Below are 22,507 nucleotides of genomic sequence, written 5' to 3'. Positions count from 1 at the left end.
CTTCTCGTGGTGGAGAACAGCTGATGAAAATTCATGCGCTCATTCCCATGAGAACGACTCGTTTTCCAGTGATCGAGTGCATTTCATTACAAGTTTGTCAAGTTGAGGATTGAAAGATTGTTTTTTTTTAATGAAATTGTGAAAGGCTTTGCGGTGGTGATTCAGGTGTCGGGATTTAGCAGGGGAGGGATTTGACGGGGATTTTTCGAGGCTGGGGATAACAGGGGACGAATGTTGTTTGTCGCTCGTCAGAGAGACATTTTTTTTTCGCTTGTCTCTGCAGGCGGTTATCTCCGAGCATCTGGAATTTCATGGTATGTTTATTAATTATTTGGGGTGCTCGGGGGTTGGTTGGGGGTTTTTGGGGGAGAGTAAACTGGAAAGTTGATTTTTAGGTTAATTCAGGTACTGACAGTTGTGGAGATTTGGGCACATGATGGGGATTTTTTGGGATGTTTTGGTTTATTTGATGGAGATACGACGTCTTGGAAGCTGTCTGTACTCTCTGGAGTGATCTTTTCAAAGAGATTTTGGGGATTTTTCATTTGCGAGAGCTTCAGAGCTGATATATTTTTTGGAATTTCGGAGTGAAAGGGTGGGATACGTCGATTTAGATTTTCCATGATTTTTATGAAATATTTCCGATATTAAGGGAGATGGAGAAATTATTGTTAGAAGCTCTTTTGAAGAGCTAATCGAGACCTAAAAAAAAGTTATCACAAAAATTTCGATTAGACCACATTCAGAGCATAATTTTGTTGAAGTTGACTTGATTCTTTTTTTGCTGCTTTTTCCGAATTTATTTAATTATTTCAGTATATCATCATTATTTATATTTATTTTATTCGTTGCTTGAAATGAAAATGTTTCTTTCTTTATTTAGCATTTTGGTAGATTAAACAATTATTTAATTAAGTAGAAAAATGAGATTCATTCCAATAAAAAATGATTATTTAATGAATATCTGAAGGATATTTGTGGAATAATCAGCCCGAAATTTTGAGTATCTCTAGAGTACTTTTAATTTATCATCGCTTTGTTCTTATTTCATTAGAAGATCGTGACAGTTGGAGCTAAATAATTTGAGTAACAAGAGGCATTATGAAGTCTTCAAGGAGGATAAATAGAGGAGGAGCAGTGCGTAGAATCAGTAGAGTAATTAGACAATGTATCTGCTTATTAGGTGCTCTTGGAACTTAGATAGTGCCACCTGGTCGCATCAGGTACAAGTATCTCTGTGATGTTTTCATCAGGTCTTGGCTGTAATCTATCGTTTCCCAGTTGCTTGGGATATCCGCAGGACAGCGAGGAACTAATTCCAAAAATGGCACGAGAGCCCATTATTCTCAATGTTTACGACATGGTGAGATGATTTTACGAAGTATTATTCATTTATTCTAAACATTTTGTAACTGTTTTCTGAATTTTAGTACTGGATCAATGAGTATACTACACCAATCGGACTCGGCGTCTTCCATTCAGGAGTTGAGATTTACGGAGTCGGTTAGTGAATTATTATTTATCCCACAATTTCGTTTTAATTCATTTTTTTTTTTGGTTTTTAGAATACGCATATGGTGGCCACACCCTTCCAATATCGGGAATTTTTGAGATATCTCCAAGAGATGCTGAGGAGCTCGGAGAACAATTCAGATTTAGGTAGAATAATTCCCATCAGGATTGGCATTTTTAAAAACCAATAGATTAAATAATTCAACAATTTTTTCAGACAATCTGTGCACATTGGGTACACAGATTTCACAGAAGAAGACGTGACGAGAATTGTCTCGGAATTGGGAAAAGATTTTCGAGGTGACAGGTACCATCTGATGAACAAAAATTGCAACCACTTCAGTGGCCAACTGACACAGGTAAATTGAAAAGAGGGCAAATCTAGAGGAGTGTGTCCCGATTTCTCAAGTTGAATCGTATCATCTCGTTGTTTTATCTCTTTATCGGGGATTCATGGGTTCTGATAAAAGAAAATCAATAGTGGTAGGAAAAAAAACTGATGTTTTGTGTGAAAAATTGTAGATTCTGTGTGGACAAGAGATACCAGGGTGGGTAAATCGATTGGCATACTTCAGTTCCTGTGTTCCATTCCTCCAACGCTGCCTACCAAAAGAGTGGCTGACGCCAGATGCCCTGACTCATTCCCTGAGTCATGTCAGCCATCACGAAAGTACTCCACCGTCTGAGAATTCATTGTAACATTTAGCACACGAGGGTGGTGGCAGCCAGTGTAACATTTTGAAATGTCGCAGGAGTCGTACGTTCTAAATTAATCGTAATTCAATTTAATCATTGAAAATTACTTGGGGATGATTGAAAAATCGTTAAATAGTTCATTCAAACAGCAGATTAGTCTCCTGAGGCTCAAAATGTGTCAAATCACTGAACCATCGTCGAGAAGTTCGAAGTCATTCGAGGGCAGCATTAAAAAAAACAAAAAACGTAGGGTGGAAAATCATTGAGTCGACAGAACTAGATCTCTTCTTTATCAAATTTCATCACTGGTGGTATCAATTTTTTTCATCCACAAGCATATTTCTCTGACACTTTTCTCGAAATACAGTGGAAACAAATTTTAAGCTATAAATTTTTGGAGAATTTGTTCAGGAAAATTCTCTGTCGGGAATTTCCTGTAATGGAAAGGAAGTTTCAAAAAAATTCGGGAGAAGATTCTTTTTGTGAGAAATTGAAGTTATCAGCGTAAAATTGTCTTTCCTCCAAAAATTTGTAGAGATCATTTTCCAAACATTCTTCAAAGCAAAAAAATTATTTAAAAATTACCGGAAGACGGTTTTCCATAGAATTTTGGTCTTGATGTAATTAGTACAAAAGTGATCGTCGACTCCATTAATTGACTCCCTGAAAAATTGAAGAAATCCAGAGAAATACCCGGAGTGAAATGCCTTCACAGTGCAACTGCAATTAAATTAATGAAAAATATCTGTTGATCAGTCAAAGTTTAATAGATAAACGATGTAATTAATGCCTACAAATTAAAGTGATTAGGAGACTGAGATTCGTGTAGCCATCCGGGTATTGACACGATATGAAGGTAATGAATTAATTGGCTTCCGTATTGTTACGAGTTAGCAGAAATTGAGAACTAATTCGTCTCTCTTGGTAAAAAAAAATAACATTAATATTTGCTTTAACTGAATAACCCACTTAATTATTGTGAGCGAGTAAATTAATCACAATGAGTTAATCGTGAACTAATTCACGCGTCCACTACTTTAAATGAAAAAAAAAATAAAGAGGATAAATAAAAAATATTTGGCAAGATATAATGGAACATTTCTGTGATGAGGTGAGAGAACGTCAGTCTTTGACACGATTGAAAAAACAAGTCGTTACTTATCAGTTAAACTATTATTTTCAGTGAGAGCAACGAGGAGATGAACAAATAAATAGGATTATATTCTATAAATTTCGATAATTTTAATAAGACTACATTCTAGTTGTGACGTAACGAGAGAATGCAAAATTTTTGCTCGTTTCCTCAATTTGTAATATTCCACAATATATTTCTGCACAATTAATGGATTTCATTGTCATCATAATTAACTCAACGAGTTTAGTCTCAGCTGCATTTAATTCCTTTAAGTCTTTAATTTGATGCATGACACACACACCATACAGTTAAGTAACAATAAAAGAAGAAGTTTATTGTGAAATGGTGAATTATCGGAGACGAATGGAATTCAGTGAATTGATAGTGAAGTGGCGAATGATCAATAAAATTTAATGCTTTGTTAATTGCGCAAATATTCCATAAGCGAGACATATTTTCATCATAAAAATTGGTTGAAGAAAAAGTAATTATCCTTTTTTAATGGGAATTACTCATAGATAAAAGGATTCTATATCCATCGACTTGTAAATAATTGAAGTACCAGATTTTGCCACTTCACTACTGATATTTTTCATCAAAACAAATAAAAAGATTTAATAACTGATTTAATGGATTGGCACCTCTGGAATTTTTTGAGAAATTAGCGCTTCAATTCGTCTCCAGTTACCATTTCCATTATAAATGACAGGCACTCCGTTTGAAGATCGTTGTCGGAAAGATGATGTTACTTGTTACAGAAAGAAAAAAAACCTAGTGAAATTTAAATTAAGAATGAATGATAATGCATGTTGTATAGAAATCATTTTTCGATGATTAATTAACAATGAATCGCCATAAAACATCAAGATTATAAACAATTGTGTTTACTTCTCCTTGGTCCAACATATTATTTACTCACTCAAACTTTCACTGTTCTTTTATGTTTTATTAATGTCTTATTATCTCGATCGCCACTCAATAAAATGTGCGCACATTTTTCAACTTCATTTCGAGTTTGAATGTTTCCATTATTTATAATATTTTTGTATTTGTGGATGGTGTGAGGATTTCATGAAATAATTTTGTTATAATCGATTGGAATCGGCACATAATAAGGAAATCCCTATTTTTATTCGTTTCTGGTTAAATATGAATGCTTTTCCGTGATAATTAGACAAAATTCGATAATTTCGAATGAAATTTGACAAAATATGTCAATCGGTAGAAAGATTTTTCTTCAGCAGTTCATGAAATAGTCACGACATCCTCAAACAAATCAGTATAGTTCGATATTTTTATCGTTTAGATGGTAAATCGTTAAGGACACTAGAGATTTGTATGAGTGAGAGTATTTCTGAAGCACTTATTGCAGGATAATTAATTGAGATTGAATGAATTATATCATATTTGAATATGGTAAAACGAGAGAAATAGTAGATTTCATCCGTAGATCAGTTTCTTTTTTATTTTTTTCTTTTTTAGAGCTTTTCTTTTCAATAATCTGTAGCGATGTGGAAGTGATTTGTTACGATTGTATATCAACCTGACGAAGGTATAGTAATAAAAGATAAAAATCGAAATGAATCTATTGTAATTTTTGTCATCGAACCAGCAGAAATGTTTATTCAGCCTCGACGTGATGAATAATTCATAAATAATTGAATTTTCAGACAATTGTTTTCATCTCTCAATTAAATTCAATCTTTTTTGGGCTGATAGAGAGGTCCGCTACTCAGAACTTACTTTCCCGAGAATTTTCACAAAAAAATGGATTTTCAAAAAAAAATTTTTTCCTCGATTTTTCGAAAAAAAATGCATTTTTATTGATTTCTGAAAAAAAAATTATTTTCATCTCTCAATTGAATTCAATTTTTTTTCGGACTAATTGAGAGATCTGCTTTTGAATTGCTGCTGATCTGCTGCTGAATTTTCAGACAATTGTTTTCATCTCTCAATTAAATTCAATCTTTTTTGGGCTGATAGAGAGGTCCGCTACTCAGAACTCACTTTCCCAAGAATTTTCACAAAAAATTGAATTTTCGAAAACAATTTTTCCTCGATTTTCAAAAAACAATGTATTTTCATCGATTTTCGAAAAAAAAATATTTTCGTCTCTCAATTGAATTTAATTTTTTTTTTTATTTATTGAGAGGTCCGCTACTCAGAAGTGACAAGTTTCCCCGAGAATTTTCACAAAAAAATGGATTTTCAAAAAAAAAATTTTCCTCGATTTTCGAAAAAAAAAGTATTTTCATCGATTTTCGAAAAAAAATTATTTTCATCTCTCAATTGAATTCAATTTTTTTTGGACTAATTGAGAGGTCCGCTACTCAGAACTCACGAGTTTTCCCGTGAATTTTCACGACGGAAGATATCCATCCAGCCATAATGAAGAAAAATCTATTTGTCCTATCGTGCGAATGACATCCACAAATGCGTCTAATTTTCGAAATAGTGTGAAGTCCCTCCCACATCCTGAAAATACCAAAACGAAAACAGCAATCACATGGTGGAATAATCAGGAAATAAAATACCTCTGAATTTCAGAAATTCCACTGCAAAAATACGGAAATACATCGCACAACCGTTATTTATAATTGCTTTCCCTCCTTTTAGTAAATACTACAGACATTCCACGACAGCTATTAATAAATTCTTTTTTACAATGACATTCTAAACCCGTATGTGTGTTAAAATGTTGCATAATGGAACGAGGGTATTGTATTACAGTTGAGTTAACACCGGAGATAGACTGGGGCACTGCTTTTTTATCCTGAAACCGATTAATTATGTTACTATCCGATTTCAATATTTTTTTTCACACTTTTTTCATGTTTTTTCTTTCACCAAGAGGGGAAATATGTTACAACAGCTGCGCCAATCAATTCTGAACTTTACATAATGCTTTGCATCATGTATCATGGAATAATGCAATAACCACCGTTTCATCTTCACAATTGTTTATTTGCTTTTGTTCCACGGGTGATTGCATACTAATTAGCGAGTGCCAACTCGTCCTCGGTTTCACGAGGTGAAAACTCTTGTGTATGTTAGACTCTCAGAAAAAATTGCAGCTTATTTTTATTTGTTCATGCATTTCTGTCAACCCTAACTGATGACCTCAATCCTTTACTACTACTCATTGACCCATAACTTTTTTTCTATTTTTAATTAAAATATTCGCAAAATTATGTCATAAAATAGAATATCGTATTTGCATTTCTCACTCCCAAATCGGTCTTCTCGCAAAAAATGGCAAATGGTGGGCTTAAGGTAATGAATAAAACAGGAAAATAATTTTTTCCGACTTTTTCCGTTCCATTCCAGTCCATTCCATTTGTATAAACAAACCCATAGCCCCCAATTCCCCCCAACCCCTGGCCACTTTTGTATTTCCCGGGATTGACCTGCGCAGGTGCTAGCACCTGCGCATCTCCCCCCATCCTAGGGACAACGGAAAACTCCCCACCGCGGGTCAACAAAGCGAAATCACCCCAGGGAACAGCTCTCTGATAAACATCATTTGTTATCACCTCGATAAGTCACAGGAAAACACCCAAAGTTTCTCAGTAAGAGTGTCACACCCCGGGGTCATCAAGTACCCCATCAAGTACCCCATCAAGATCCCCAACACATCAAAAAAGTCTGAACCCCTCGTGAACGATCAGATGACAAAAATCATTGAAAAGACTAGTCTGTGAAGTGCATCCAGAGGTGCATTGTTGCAGTGTCCACTCCCGGGGCATGACTCCAAAAAAAAAATAATATCCGAACAAATTCCCCTTCGATCAGCAACACCGCCTTCCTCTTAACAACTGCAACACTGTAAAATAGCCAACCAAGAATGAAAACACTAATCGTGTGTCATGGCTGACTCACCAGCAACAACAGAACAGAATCAGCATCAACGAGAGTTGGACAGTGATTTTGTGTTCAATTGGGCAGGAGCATTATCTCAACCCAAATAATCTCAATGGACAAACCACCAGGGACAATGTCCCCAGGATTTTAACGATATTAAAACTGAATTGATATCCTGCGTTAGTGAGGAATGAGACGAGCGGAACTGAGAGATAATAAAAGCGTCAGTGAATCCTTGTTCTCTGTTCTGTTCTGTCCCTTTCTGTTCTGTTATTTTCTGTTGAGTTGTGTGAGTGAGAGGAAGAAAAAAAATAGATAGGCTGTAGGAAGCTAAACACTGCGAGTTGAGACTGGAAGACTCACTGCATGAATAGTGAAATATAATCATTTCATCATCATTTCATCGTAAATTATTGTGGGACAAAGAAAATATTGAAACATAACCCAAATGTGGTGGTTGGGTTGAGACATTTCAGGGGATTTTTATTGGTATTTTATTGGGACTTAGTGGACTTGAGTAATTTAAGTGACTTGTGCTCAAATTGTTGTTGGATATAAAGAGACAATCATGAACTCATTGAGTGAGTTCTGCTCGTTATTCTGCTGTCCACCCTGTCCGTCCAGGATAGTTGCTAAATTGGCATTTGCACCACCTGAGCCAACATACAGTTTTATCGAAGATGAGGGCTCAAAATTTGCCATATCTTTATCGAAACGTGCCGAGTGGCATTACACAGAGAGGGAGAAGGAGTCTGTTGAGGGTTTTTATGCACGTACATCACGTGGAAATAGAATAGCTTGTCTATTTGTGAGATGCTCGGCAACAGCGAGATTTACCATTTTATTTTCCCATGGCAATGCTGTTGATCTGGGACAGATGTCGAGCTTTTATTTGGGTCTTGGATCCAGGATAAATTGTAACATATTTAGTTATGATTATTCTGGGTATGGGGTGAGTGGTGGAAAACCATCTGAGAAGAATCTTTATGCTGACATTGATGCTGCCTGGCATGCGCTCAGGACACGCTATGGAATCAGTCCTGAGAATATTATACTTTATGGCCAGAGTATTGGAACTGTGCCTACTGTTGATCTTGCTGCTAGATATGAAGTTGGAGCTGTTATTCTGCATTCACCTCTCATGTCTGGGATGAGGGTCGCTTTTCCTAATACCAAGAGAACTTGGTTCTTTGATGCATTTTTGAGGTGAGTCCCCAGCTCTCGATTATTATCCTCATTGTAATAACTACAATTTGAAAAATTGATCTTTTCAATTTTTCTACCACTCCTAAAGATCTTTTTCTGACTTCATGAATTCATCAGAAAATATCTTTATTTTACACAAATGTATTTTTCACTACTTTATGAATTTTTTTTTCTACAAAGAAGAAGATTTTTGCAGTTTTAAATTAATTATGGCAGGAGAAATTATCTACGATAAATGGGCCTTTGAACATTTTTTAATTAAAATAATTTACTCCAGGGGGAATGAAAAAAACTTCTCCATGCAACTCAACGAGTTGTGGAATACAAAAGACGAACAATACTGCGCAATTTCTTTCATAAAAGAATAACTTTGTATTTTCCCTTGTCTATTCATAGAAGACAAAGTTACAAAGCTATCAAAGTCTAGAGGTTTCAGTGGAGTTTATTCATTATCTTAAAAGGATTAAACTAAGAAGATAGAAATGTACACAATATGAGGAAAATATTGTTTTTCCATTGTAGCGACGAGGATTGGCCTCTCGAAACGGGGAATTACATTTATGAGTAGCAGAACACTATTTCCGATGTGATTAGCATACAGAAATGCGGAAAAATCATTCAGGGAATTGAGCGATAGCCCTGGAGAAATTCCAGCAACTCAGAAAGGAAAATATGCATTGCAATTCGCGATGCATGAACTCATTTATAAAATTCATTTTTCGATACGAGAGATCTTTCCAATTTTATAACAATATTTTGCTGGAAGAAGTACTCAATATATTTGGGTAGAACGGTGATAGTTAAAATGTCAGTTTTTTTTTGATGTAGTAATCCCCTGATGTGAGAGCACTTGTAGTTAATTACCGATTAATTATTAATTACAGTATAGACAAGGTGCCGAAGGTAATGTCGCCAGTACTGGTGATTCACGGTACAGAAGACGACGTAATCAACATCAGTCATGGGCTGGCAATCTACGAGAGATGTCCCAGGCCGGTGGAGCCTCTGTGGGTTGAGGTAATACATCCTTTCCATATTTCAACAGAACTTTACTCCCCCAGGACCCCAGTGGTTTCGGCTATTTTAATTATTACAATTTGTCAGGAAGTTGGTCGACATATTTCAGCTGAGGAATTTCATTGGAAGTTATATGGCCTGGCACAGACTTACTGTCACGTGAATTAATCCATTGGCTCGCTGACAGGAGATATTATCGGGAATAATTATATCACTGAATATTTTATGATCCTTGTACTTTGGGAGATTTGATAACAACTTCAGCTTTCAATGATAACAACGATTAATAATGATCGTTTTTCGTTCACCGTTTATTACGTTACGAATTCTTTACCTTGAATATATTTATTTGTCGGAATTACAGATTATTGTTTTTTAAATATTTTTGGTTGAATTTCACGTGATAATTAATTGATGAAGAAGGGGAAAAACCGCCGCAGGTTGCACTTGAATCGACTAGCCTTAGATTATCAGCCATAAATTTTATCTACACGTCAATCGATTGATTTGTTGGAATTATATATAAAATGTACTTGAAATATTGAATCAATTAATACAGAATAAGGAATTGTCATGGGTCTTTTAGTCGTACAGGTATTTTTAACACAATCTGCATGAAAAGTTTGACCTCATCTCCTGTTTCTCACAACTTCTCAGCAAATTTAGTTTATATTCCAAGGATGGAGGATCTATAAATAGTCGGATAATTCAAGATTTAATTTTGTATTCTATAAATGCTACCAGGTCTCAATGACGAATGAAAAGACAGGATGAGTTGAATTTACTCGAAAGAGAATAGTTCTTGAAAAGGATTTGATTCTATAAAGAAATATTGAAATACTCCCAAATATTTAAACAATAAAGAACATCTATTTTCATTTACTTTTAAATAAATAAAATGCCTGCGATTGATTGACTGTTATAAGATTCTTAGAAGTTAGTCTACAAATTAAATTATCGAGACTCGAAGGATTCTAGAGACTGGCGCAGGAAATGGTCCCCCATGAATAATAAATTTAATCATGAGAATCCATGGGAGTGATCCTCATGAAGAAAAAGCCCAATTAACTGATGAATAATTTCAGGGCGCTGGTCACAACGACGTGGAGCTCTACAATCAGTATCTGGAGCGACTGAAACACTTCGTAAGCGTTGAATTAGTAAACTGACGTAGATTGAGCCTCCCAGACAAGGAGGGAGGACAGGGTGAAGGTGAGGATGATTTTGATAATAAAGATAACGACTCAATATCAAACTACATAAACACAATAAGTCGTGCTATGCTGATATGCGACGACGATGAGCCTTCACCCGTCTCCAGCGACGAAGTATTTTTTATATGCGAGGAGCAGACTAATGTCAAATGTGATGATAAAAAAATAATAAAAGACTCAAACGATAAGATGAAAATTGAATTTTATCCGCGAGTGCAGTCTGGCATTCAGAAGAAACCAACAAAAACATTGAAGGCAGACAGTATCGATGAGATTAAAAATACCCAGAAAAAAATTGGCAATATTTTGAGTAGAAAGAAAAATAAGAAGGTATTCTGCGATGCATCATCATGCACTGCTGACGATAATAATCAGATATTTGAAAAAATCATAACAACTGGTGATAACGATGAGGGACATGAGACTGCTCACACGATACTCGTTAAAATACAGGTTGAAAATTGCTCCCAGTGTCCAGATAAATCGATATCAGTTTATTCACACGATATGAATCAGAAAAAAATCAATTGCATTGAGCAGTGCAAGATTAAAAATAGCAAGACAGTTGCTGTACAGGTGAATTTCAATTCAATTGAATCAGCTGTTGAGTCACAGTGCGTTAAGATAAGTAAAATACGTCGTTGCAGTAGGGCATCGAGATTCTCTCAGACATCGATAACATCAAATAAAGGGAAGAGAACAAATAATGAACAGGACGTGGAGAAATCGCCTGTGGCTTCTGCATCGAGCCAACCGGAGAATCCAACGAAAATTTATCTCTGGAGAGGGAAGAATTTCAAGAGTCAATCGATGACACACAAGACCAACGAGAAGAACTCCGAGACTGTTGCTTGCGATAACGACGATAAGAGCAAAACGATACAGGGAAAGAGCTTTTCGGTGGATAGGGGATCGTTGAAGAAGAAAAAGAGTCAGGCAATCAGTCCAAATAAGAAGTCAAATCGCTCGTCATTGACTATTGGCTCTGATAATATCAGTATCAATCTGTCAAAGTACTCGCCCTGCGCCAGCAGACTCGCCGCTAGCTCAAAGATTTTGGGGAATAATGTCAATTCATCGTCGACATTGAGCCCTGAGAGTCCCCTGCATGCTGTCAGACCCAGGAGCCCAGGGAGATTGGCTGAGCCTGCTATTGAAAAAGCCGAGGCTGAGAAGATGACGCTTCAAGCTAGCTTATCACTCAATATTGATCAGTTCAAGAAGACTCATCCAACACCTAGAAGTAGGAGCGTTGGTGACAGCTGTGTCACATCACCCACCAGTGAAGCTACAACAACCATGAGCTACTCACCAACTGGCACTGAAATTCTATCCCTCGATGAAGTTGGACACCATTCAACGAATAATGATCTTTCTCTGTCTGCACCGGATTTGAAAGTTCTCAATGGCATTGCGGGACTCACCACACCTTCCAAGGTCAATCTCGAAACCAAGTGTTAATTATCAGGATTGAGGGAGGGATAGAATAATTTTTGTTTAATGGGGATTGCAAGGTGTGAAGAGGTGGAAAGGACAAGGATATTTTTGGCTGATGCACATTGGTGGAATCTTTTGAGGGAAAAAGTTTGCCTGGATGTCTTCAGAGTGGAAACTTCTCTCGTTCTTGAGAAGTTGGACAGATAATCGAGGCGTCAAGGGTTTATTTGGGGATTCTGTGGATGATAGTTTCGTGGGTTCTTGATGAGGCCGTTTATCTCTCATCTCTTGAGATTCTTTTGATACTGAAGATTCAGAGCTTTCAGATTCGTTCTCGGTGGGTATTTGGGAGGCGAGGTTTTCGCTTGGGGATTTTTGTTTGTTCTTTTTTTTTTCGTTGCGATAGCTTTATTAGATTGTGAGGCTTTCGTCAGGAGCTCTGAAGACAAATGACTGAATTATGGGAGGATGAATTGAATCCTTTCGTCTTCGAAAATCACTGGGAGTGAGATCAGTCTCGATGATAATGAAGAAAGCTAAGGAACTAACACGTAATCTTTGATGTCTCCGTCATCTCAGTCGAGTGCTTTGTCAAGGTCGTTTTAATCGTTCATGACAATCGATATTGTTGCTACACGTGTCACTGGTTCAAAGGAAATTTATCGATTTACTTGGGCTTTACTTTTCTTCGGGAGTTTTCTGATAAAATCCTAGTGCCAAAGAACAATATTGAGATTTATCTGTTTTTGTCGGTTATTTTTATTTTTTTCTTTGTAGATGTGTGGGGAGTACAATTCTCTCTGGTAAACAATTGTCTGGGGATATTATAAATTTAATTGTGAGGTGCACATCAGATTTGACTTCAATCGAATCAATTATGGGAAAAAATGGACATCCAATTGAATTAATTTTTCTAAGGATCTTCATAAACAAGAAATTAACTCCCAAATTTTCTGAATACTCCTATACTCGCTCTCTAGATTACTCCGGAAATGGAAAACTAGTTGTTTGTCTTTTCATTGCAATTTTTATCTATTCAGATGAATTATTATTATTAGAGATATTTCTATTTCTAATTACAATAATTCTCATTATCGAACTGACTCATCTTTTCGCTACTGGCATATTAAATATTTCCATGCGATAATTTATGCATTAGAAAAATAATTTTCAAACATATCAGGAGGTCCATTTTACCCTAGCTCTCCCCTGTGCATTCATTACAATTGCGTAATTGAGAGACAAAGAGGATCGAATAATGAGTGAGATGAATGAAATTTTTTTGACCTCAAAAGATTTCAGAATTTTATGATCAATCAGATTTGGCATTTAATTAATTTTAGTCCGAAAAACATGATTATTATCATTGTAAGCAGTTACTTACGAAGTTTATGTTATGATAAATTGGTTAATGATTAAAATAATTTTCTTATGAATTTTCTGTTTTTATTTTGAGCTGTACGATCTATTGTACGTCCCATACATCTCAACATTTCTTCATAATAAACTATTGAAAGCATTCGATAATCGAATTGTTGTAAAGTTCGACGAGAAAGTTGATACTGCCCTACATTAATTGTCTGCATCTTTCATTAGCGAGTTATCCTGTACTATTCATCTTAAGGAGAAGCAATATATGCATAAATATATAAGATAGTTAACGATATACATTAAAACCGATTAATAGTTAATAAACCCACCAAATAGTAATGAGGAGAAATAACAGTTCTTCCACAATTTTTAGCTAACTTGAATATACAAATGATTATCATTAATGAAATATATAAATATATGTGCGGCGATTGGCGCTATCCTGTGTCTTACCGAAAACAAAACAAAAATCATTGATACTGAGAGTAATCTTTTACACGAGATAATAATGAAAATAGATAGGGACAATATCATTGCCAAACTCGACTAAATTAGGTAAACTCTGAAAATTTTAATGGGAATGGGGAAATTAGAGTGCGTGTATTGTGGATGGAAATTTTGGGGTTGGTGTACAGATGGGGATGTGTTTTTTCTTTGGAAAGCATTTGATTGAGGTGGGAATTAATGTTAAAACTCCATTTTTTCATTATGCGGGAATGAAAAAGAATATTTTATTTTCTTTACAATTTTTTTCTGACAAATTAGTTCGTTAAGAAGGAGAAGTGATTAAAAAATGTGAATGAGTTTGTGGAATTGATGATTTTTCATTGAGTATTGAGAATTTATTTTATGTTGTTTAAATATTCGAGAGGATTTGTCTTGAATTATTTTTTTTATTGGACGCCAATGTTATTTCTCACCTGGAAATCAAAGGGCTCCCATGGGCTGATGAATCGCCGAGTAACGAATGATCGATACAATTTAAAAAATGTCTAATCCTAGGACATGGTAATTCATATTATTTCTACGAATGTTCAGCTGTACTTAAGGCACTCGACGCAGAAAAGTAAACGATAAGAAATCTGAATTGAATTGAGTGAGAGTTAATGCCAATTACTCAACGAGAGGTTGAAATATTATTTTTTCATGAATAAGTTTTAAAAATTATGATGAAAACGATAGAAAGAGGAGTTATGAAAAAATATCGTTTTACTTTGAAAATTTATTTGCTTTGTAGACTGGAAATTATTTCAATTAAATGTGATATTTTCACTCCATCTGTTAGACAATTACCTCATTCCATTGTTTTTTCTCCCTACGAATAAATACGTTAATTAGTTATTTAAATTGATTGAAAAATCGTAAGAATGTGAAGTGCTTTATGAGAAAAGTACTTAGTTGGTGAGGATTTTTATTAGTTTTAAAAAAATGGGGCTTTGTACATTCGAAACGATTCTATACAAATGTTGGGAAAGTGAAATACAAATTTTGATTGAATATTTGTGTCAAGTAAATTTTTCAGAACTATGAAAGTTGTTAATTACCATAAATGAGGTGTACAATCGTTGTAAATAGTTCGACGACTGTAACAATAATATTAGCGAGAATTAATGGAATAACTGGTGCAGGTGGAAAATACCGAATGGGAGTCATTGGGACAGAATTAATTCGATTTGATGGGAGACTTCACGGTAATATTCAACATCGAGATTGATTTTTGTGATTGAATAACGATTCCAGGAATTCCTCGTGAATCCAACGGACTTCATAAATCGAGAGTTCCATGGATTTACACCAAATTTATTTGTTTGACTTATTTGTTGCAAAAAAATAGCTGTGGGACTAATTGAAAATATTTTAAATTAACAATTCAATAGTTGTCACTCGATTATAGATTTTTTTATTTCGTTATCTATTGGATTATTTAATTTGTCATTAGAGTCAGAAAATAATGTACGATACTGAGGATAATTTAAGTGGATAACTGAAGATTATTAGATAAATGTCTTGGAAACAAATGGATTCTTCATTGCTCAAGTAAATGGATAAAAATAAATATTGAAAAAATTTATTTAAAATTGGATGGGTGGGAAAATTATGAGTCCATTGTAGATAAAAACGAACGGTTGATTAAAAGATACGTCAGACAAATGCCATTAATTTATCTGTAAATGAAAAAAACAACAATTCCAACACATTCCCATTGAAATCGAATTGCATGTGTTCCCATCTCGTTTTATGAATTTTTTTCCACCGCGCACATGTACCAGCATTTCGTGCAAGCAGATTTAATTTGTCCAACTGCAGTATTTAACGATTGCAGGCGACAAAACTAACAAAAGAACATACTGAATGTGTATTGTTATTTTCGGAGTGTTTCAATAGCAGTTTTTCACCATTTTTTAAACCTTAAAGCCAAAATTGATGGAGGAAAGTGTCGATTGTGAGAGTTATCACGAGATAATTCAATTTTAAACTACAAAAGAGAAGATTAAAATCCATTTTCAATACTAAGTACATGTGCATTTAATTTAGGTGATAAGTTATCACGTTTGTTGACAAATCAATCTCCACTTGATTAATTCACGGATATTTTAACAATATGGAATGAAAAATCTAAAAAATTGTCGAATTAAGATTTGAGTATTATTAATAAAGTAAAGATTAATTCCTCGTATGAATCGTTGATTATGTACAATTATTATGTGAATTACATATGACTATATAAGCACACTGACTCTTTTCATTTTTTTTTTGTGGTTTTAATGGGCCCTGGTTTACCTCTTGATGGACGGGTAATTGTGATGGATGAGGCTTGTAATTGAGTGCAATTGTGGGGTAAGTTGAAGGAAATGTAGAGAAATGAGCTTTCTGACAAAACGAAGAGAAGCTATAACTCAAGGTTATCCGAGTACCTTTTTGCAGGTCTGCACCCTTGGAAAGAAATAAAATCTCGCAGACTGTTCAGTTGTGCAGAAACTCTCAAAACATTTCCCAAAACTTCACCTACCCTTAAAAATGTTTATTCAACTTTTTCGCATTGCGATCGAGTCTCAATCAATCAATTGTCTCAATCAAGAAAATCTCGATTTTATTTTTTTCGTTACATTTTTGTTTCCGTAGAATTGGAATTATGGAAAATACAGTGGAAATGTTTAAAAAATATTGTCGGGTGTTTCGCGTAGGGAGTGGAGTCGTCGGAAGCGGAAATTTCCCCGGACTTCCAGCAGAATAATTTCCATGACTTGAACCCTTTTATTACCTCTACCTCTGTGATTACGAGAAAAATATTATTCGGAGTATTTCGAAGGAGATAATTCACACCTACATGAACTCATACATTCTGTCCTCTCTATTCAGTACTAGAGTCCATAAAATCACTGTGAAAACTCCCGGAAATTTCTTTTTCTCCATCTCCCTCAATTTTCCGGGGAAATAATTCATCTCACGCAGTGTATGGCCGTAAATTATCACCGAATGTAACTTTTTTTTTTCAACTTGAAATCTAATTTATCTGGGTCTTTAACAGGGTCAACTGAATTTTCCAAATGGCACTGCGTGCTCTAATAATACAAGAGCAAACTTTTTGTATAATTGAGTCTACACGCTAGGCTTAACCCACTGGTAACAAACTTTTTAACCCGGAGGGAACATTGTTGGAAAACCGCCAATTCACGCAACTGATAATTCGTTTTTCATTATCAAACAGCAAAGTTAATTAATACCCGCATTTTCCGTTCGCTGTCGTTCCGTGGAAATTTTACGATTTCACTGATAAATAACAAAATTCCTGCTACCGAAAAATCGCATTCTTCTGGTTTTTTTCTTCCGAATGGAAGTCTTATATTTAATCCTTTTTTTTATTCTCTAATTTCAATTGCAAGTTGTTTAGAATTTTATGAAACATGAAAAAGGGTGTATGCACTGGAAAATTCGAAATTTGGAAATGAATTTTCCGAAATTTTCATTTTATCGTGCGTTTCAGCTGGTTTTTTTTATTTTAAAAAATTAAGAATTTGAATCAATGAAAATGGAATACAGGGCATATCTAAGTGCATTTATTGCTCCCAATATTTGTCTAAATAATTGATAACACTTGTTTACTCAGAGTTAGAGGTAAAACAAGGTTTAATTGGGCGTAAAACCGCATGAAATATGCAAACAAACGCGTCACTCAGTGCAACTGAGTACGTACAACTGGAGAGTGTAAACTATCTGCTGGGGATAGTTTCACCCGGGTATCAAATTAACTCTATTATTAATTGCCTCGCAGCAATGATTCAGAATCAGTAAGAACGTGTTTATTTATGCAAATATTGATGGAAATGATTTTCCGGGCTCGACGGTCAATGGAAAATGGTTGATTGAATTATTTCTAACCGTCCCAATCCAATAACAAAACTCAATAAACAATTGTCCAAAAAATGTCATCAACTTTTGATATTTCAATAACAAACATCAATCAATAAATAATAAATCAATCCTAAATATATAATGATAAATTCGATTGTATTCTAACGGCTTGAAAATTTGAGAAAATTGAGAAATTATAAACACAATTTTGAGATGAATTTTGAATTTATGATTGATCCAAGTGCGAATTAATAATTAATAAAATCGTAATGATAATGATAATTATTATTTTATTCAGGTGTTTGGTTATTTATTGTCTTCCAGGGATGGGGAGGCGGTTGATTAACGTATATTTTGAAAGAGAAAAGTAAAAAAAATAGTGGACTCGAAAAATCATAGCCTCATCTATCCAATTTCCGGATTACCAGGTATGATAAGGAGTAGCTTGCGTGACAAGATACAGCAATAATAAAACTCCAATGACTGAAGAGGAAAGGAGGTACATGTGCAAAGTTAAGTTTCGGTTGTTGACGTATCGCCACGAAATGGTGTATTTCCCATTAAATAAATGCACCGAGAACGGAGAGGGCACGAACAATGAAGAAATGAAATAGAAAAAAAATGATAGAGTGGAAAAATAAGTCTTGAGACTGAGAGCCAATTCCAACATTTTCACCGAGCTAAAATGGCATGGGATTACCAAACTTTTGTGGTCTCGCGTGATCATCCAGCTGGATTTGACTTTAACTCAGTCATGACATGGAAACTGCAAGTGTGTGGATGAGCTATCTATTGAAAGGAGAGGGCACTTGGAGGTGATGGAGACGTTTGCTCTGGGAAATCATGGCTTTTACTAAATTAGTTCCATTGATTCACCAACGTCGAACAGCTCATTCACTCCAATTCCCATCATTTCACCATTGGTATCAATGGTTTGACTTCTCGGATAATTGGAGATTCTGATAATTAGGAGAAGCTGCTAATTTTATTTCAATCTAAATTTATCTTACTGGAGATATTTAAAATAATTTACATTAAGAGAAAATTCATTTTGAAGACAACCAGATTTTTTATTTCGAAAACAAAATTAGAAGTGGCTGATTAATAAAAAAAAATGTTTTTAGAATTTTCGAAATTGGTGTACCGAAGTGGAATTGTGAAAATTATTATATTTCATATTTTTTTGGAGAGTCGTCTGACCATTTTATATTTTCTTATTGAAATCTGAATATCTATGGGTGCAATTGAAAAAAATTATATTTTTTACTACATCCTGTAATAAAACCGCAATTTTTATTCGCAATTTTCCTTTTCCTTCCAATAGCCACTGTAAATCTCAAAGAGTGAAATTTTTTTCAACAAGAAAATTTCCTATTCGACCTAAATAAAACACGCAGAAGTATTTTTATATTTATATGAACATATGAATTCAGTGAGATAATCTTTCAGGTGAAAGATTCTTCTCCTGGAAGTCTGATCCTCACCTATCAGAGAAATAAAAACAAACACCCATGATTGATTGGAAAAATAAATATTTTCCCGCAACAACTCCATCAAAATGGCAAAGTAAATCCACTAATAAGGGGATAATTCATAAACAACATCGAAAATTGCCAGCAATCGCATAAAATCCCCCATAATCATCAATATCAAAACAGGTTTCAATTCTAATGGCAATTTTCGCTTTATGGAACCATTAAAATTCATTTTTTCGAAATAACACGTCAGTCGAGGTGAAATTATATCATTAGTTGGTTTCGCCGCGTATCTTTAATTAGCGCAAAAAATAATTGATAAAAATTCCAGGGAATTTCTATCGTTTTAAATAGAGTAGAAACGTCTTTCGGTGTTGGCTCCAGGGCTCACCTGCACTGGAAACCTGATGCGGATAATAAAAATGAAAACAGGTTACACAGCACCACCCTTGTTGCTGCCACGCTTTTTGCACTGCTGAAAACTCACTAGACGTTGTACTACCTGTATGTAACATAAACTCGTATTATATTAGGAGGATATTAGGATATTTTGTCTCCTGTTTCTCCTGCCATTTTCCCACTTACGTCCATTCCCCGCGCTAGTTTCTTCAAATTTCACTTGCGTTTCATCTCAATTTTCCAATGTCTCAGTGTTTATTCCATTTCCATCGAATTAAATATATATTTTCTTTTCATACGAGATTATATCATATATTTTATTATATGATGCATTGGCAAAGGAAACGGTGACAAAGCGTTACGCCAATTTTTAAATTAATATGAATATGAGTGATTTCCGTTTTCCAGTGAAAACTTGACGTGAAAAATCATTCAATCTTTATTATTTAAGAATAAAATAATTATAAAATAATTAATAGCCAAGGAATTAACGATAATTTATCGATGGAAAACGAAAAGAAAACGGAATAAAAAAAAATTTATACAACTATATTATTTATAAAGTAATTAATATATAACATAATATATAACATAATTTATAACAAGATTATTAATGAATTTTTAATAATGTAGTTGTATAAATTTTTTTTTATTCCGTTTTCTCATGTCATGGGAAATGTGAAGTATCATTTTCCAAGGATAGTGACAAATTGATGTATTGGTGATGAATATTTCTGTGTATGGCTTTCGACGAATGCATTGGCCGATTTTGCCGGTTCTTATATTTTTTTCATGCCGGGTTTAATTTAATTGGTAGAAAAGTGCAAGCAAAGCTCTTGAAGGGACACGATGTGATGAGGATGGGAAAGTCAGTTGGGGTTTTCCGTGCAAGTGCCTTAGTAAAATTTGCGATCGTTTCACTGAGAGACTCAGTATACCTAGACTCAACTTGGAAAATCCCTTGATAATAGCGACGTCTCACTACCCGAGGGAAACTTACCACTCGCTCGAAATCTAATTATAATTCTCGTCCACAGCGATATTCCTGCGTTACCTTAATTTTCTTTCAGTTTGAAATCCAACTTGAGGTAGTGTTACGGTTATACATGCGAGGATTGTCTAATGGGAGAAGAATTTTCTCTATTAACTTTTGAGAGTCGACGAGAGGATGGAAATGTGATGGGAAAATGGAACCCTAGAATTTGCAAATCTCACAATTACCTCGAAATCTCTCTCGTTGTCTCTTGAATTTTACATGAATAACTGATGAAATTTGGTAGAAATTGCTAACATCATGCGCGCAGAAAAAAATTATCGAAAAAGTCGTGTAATTGTCAAGCGGAAGTGATTTTCTCATTTTTTCCCCGATACTCAGGAAAAATCCAGGAAAAACACGAAATTACTACAATGCCTATTTTTTTCAATTATTTTTTTTCAATTACAATTACAATTCGCGCAGATAAATTTCCGAATCATCGAAATGTCTGGGTAAAAGTGACAATTTTTCCAAAAATTTTTACGCAAACATTAATAAACATTCCAAACTATGTGAATTATCCAGGTATTGAAAATTCACTAGATCATAACGAATTATCTAGGTATTGAAAATTCACTAGATCATAACGAAAACCCTGATTTTCTAAAATATTCAGGACGAATATAAATTTCCCGTCGATTTTTCATCAAAATAAAATTCACCCACGACCATAAAAAAATTTAATCATTAATCAATGAATTTTAGATTGACTTCAGAAAATTAATGTTCGACAAAAATCCCAAGGGCTCCTACACATTCCCATTTTTTCAGATGCACTATAAAATCCCAGAGTAATTGTGCTATACCTACGCCCCTCGCCCCCGCTCACCCCCTCCCCCAAACCCAGCCTTTCCACCAGTTAAACCCAATTATCCTCGCAATCATCACGACCAGCAGCCAATGCTCACCCCATCATCAAAGCTCAAAAAAAAGCGAAGAAAATCCGACTAATCAACTCGAAAAAACGCAAAATCAAAAGCAAATAAAAAATTACCCGAAACGATAATGATACCGAGTGACTTGAAGTTGTCAATAGGATAATCTCCATAATTTCGCTAATCCACGTAATGAGGGATTACAACAACAACGATAAACGTTGAATTAGCGTGCCCGATATAATATAACAGCTGTAGATTTATGAAGGAGGTGCGCCAGGTTGTCAACATTCTCACATGGTGTGCGTAGGTTGAGATATTGGCGTGTGTATTTTGATGCTGTTGGTGTATATCCTAGTTAACATTGCCCACCCCCTCGTGGTTCTTCCACAGTTTGTACCCAGTGGCAACGTCAACGACATGACAACCTCCAGGGTTTCCATGGTGGATAGTGGAATGGGTATTGCGATAGCTCTTATCGCTTCACGACGTATCGCCACGCCCTCGACGTTGAAGCGTCACGCAGTCTAGCCTCCCGATGCCGACGTACATGATAAAACTATATGTAGTACATTTCGACACTAACCCGTCAACAATCCCTCGAAGATCAGGTTCATCAGTCCATCATTCACTATTCTATTTTTTAAACAATCCTCAAATCATTTTAAAAATCTACCCTTTCCATTCCCACCAACAATTGAAAATATATTAAGGCTCGGGTGGATTATCTAGAAAAGATAATTTACTCCGAAATTCGGATTCCTAATTACTTTGGTAATTAATCGTTTTTTCCAATACCAATAATTGTTAGCTAGCGTTCTAGCGGTTGTCAACAACTAGGCCGCTAGCTAACAATTATCGGAAAAAACGATTAATTGACGGAGTAATTAGAAGTCCCAATTTTGGAGTAAATTATCTTT

At 34.9% G+C, this 22,507-nt stretch overlaps 3 protein-coding genes across 7 annotated transcripts; all 3 read left to right on the top strand.

Moving 5' to 3' along the window:
• The first annotated feature begins 23 nt into the window (after nt 1–23).
• LOC105269715 (desumoylating isopeptidase 2) lies at nt 24–4,923 on the top strand. 5 transcript variants are annotated; one of them, XR_892464.1, is made up of 8 exons: nt 24–314; nt 1,055–1,168; nt 1,254–1,363; nt 1,431–1,503; nt 1,566–1,659; nt 1,730–1,871; nt 2,035–2,269; nt 2,345–4,923. XR_892464.1 is itself a non-coding variant. In XM_011310180.1 (7 exons), exons 2-7 carry the CDS (start codon nt 1,102–1,104, stop codon nt 2,209–2,211), a joined length of 663 nt encoding a protein of 220 aa, XP_011308482.1. In that variant the 5' UTR covers nt 24–314; nt 1,055–1,101; the 3' UTR covers nt 2,212–4,923. The 5 variants fall into 5 exon arrangements, 4 of the variants coding, with proteins under 4 accessions (XP_011308482.1, XP_011308485.1, XP_011308483.1 ...); XM_011310180.1 differs by having other exon boundaries at nt 2,035–4,923; XM_011310183.1 differs by lacking the exon at nt 1,055–1,168 and having other exon boundaries at nt 25–314; nt 2,035–4,923.
• Nucleotides 4,924–6,818: 1,895 nt separating this feature from the next.
• On the top strand, nt 6,819–10,706 carry LOC105269713 (alpha/beta hydrolase domain-containing protein 17B). Its single transcript, XM_011310178.1, has 3 exons — nt 6,819–8,410; nt 9,295–9,427; nt 10,513–10,706. Exons 1-3 carry the CDS (start codon nt 7,773–7,775, stop codon nt 10,594–10,596), a joined length of 855 nt encoding a protein of 284 aa, XP_011308480.1. The 5' UTR covers nt 6,819–7,772; the 3' UTR covers nt 10,597–10,706.
• On the top strand, nt 10,607–14,946 carry LOC105269714 (uncharacterized). The gene has a single exon (XM_011310179.1). The coding sequence runs from the start codon at nt 10,708–10,710 to the stop codon at nt 12,100–12,102; it is 1,395 nt and encodes a 464-aa protein (XP_011308481.1). The 5' UTR covers nt 10,607–10,707; the 3' UTR covers nt 12,103–14,946.
• The last annotated feature ends 7,561 nt before the right edge of the window (nt 14,947–22,507 follow it).

This window comes from Fopius arisanus, unplaced genomic scaffold, assembly GCF_000806365.1.
Source record: "Fopius arisanus strain USDA-PBARC FA_bdor unplaced genomic scaffold, ASM80636v1 scaffold00074, whole genome shotgun sequence".
Classification (NCBI taxonomy): domain Eukaryota; kingdom Metazoa; phylum Arthropoda; class Insecta; order Hymenoptera; family Braconidae; genus Fopius; species Fopius arisanus.
Note: the sequence above shows the minus strand (reverse complement) of the source record. Positions and strands in the feature narration are given on the sequence as shown.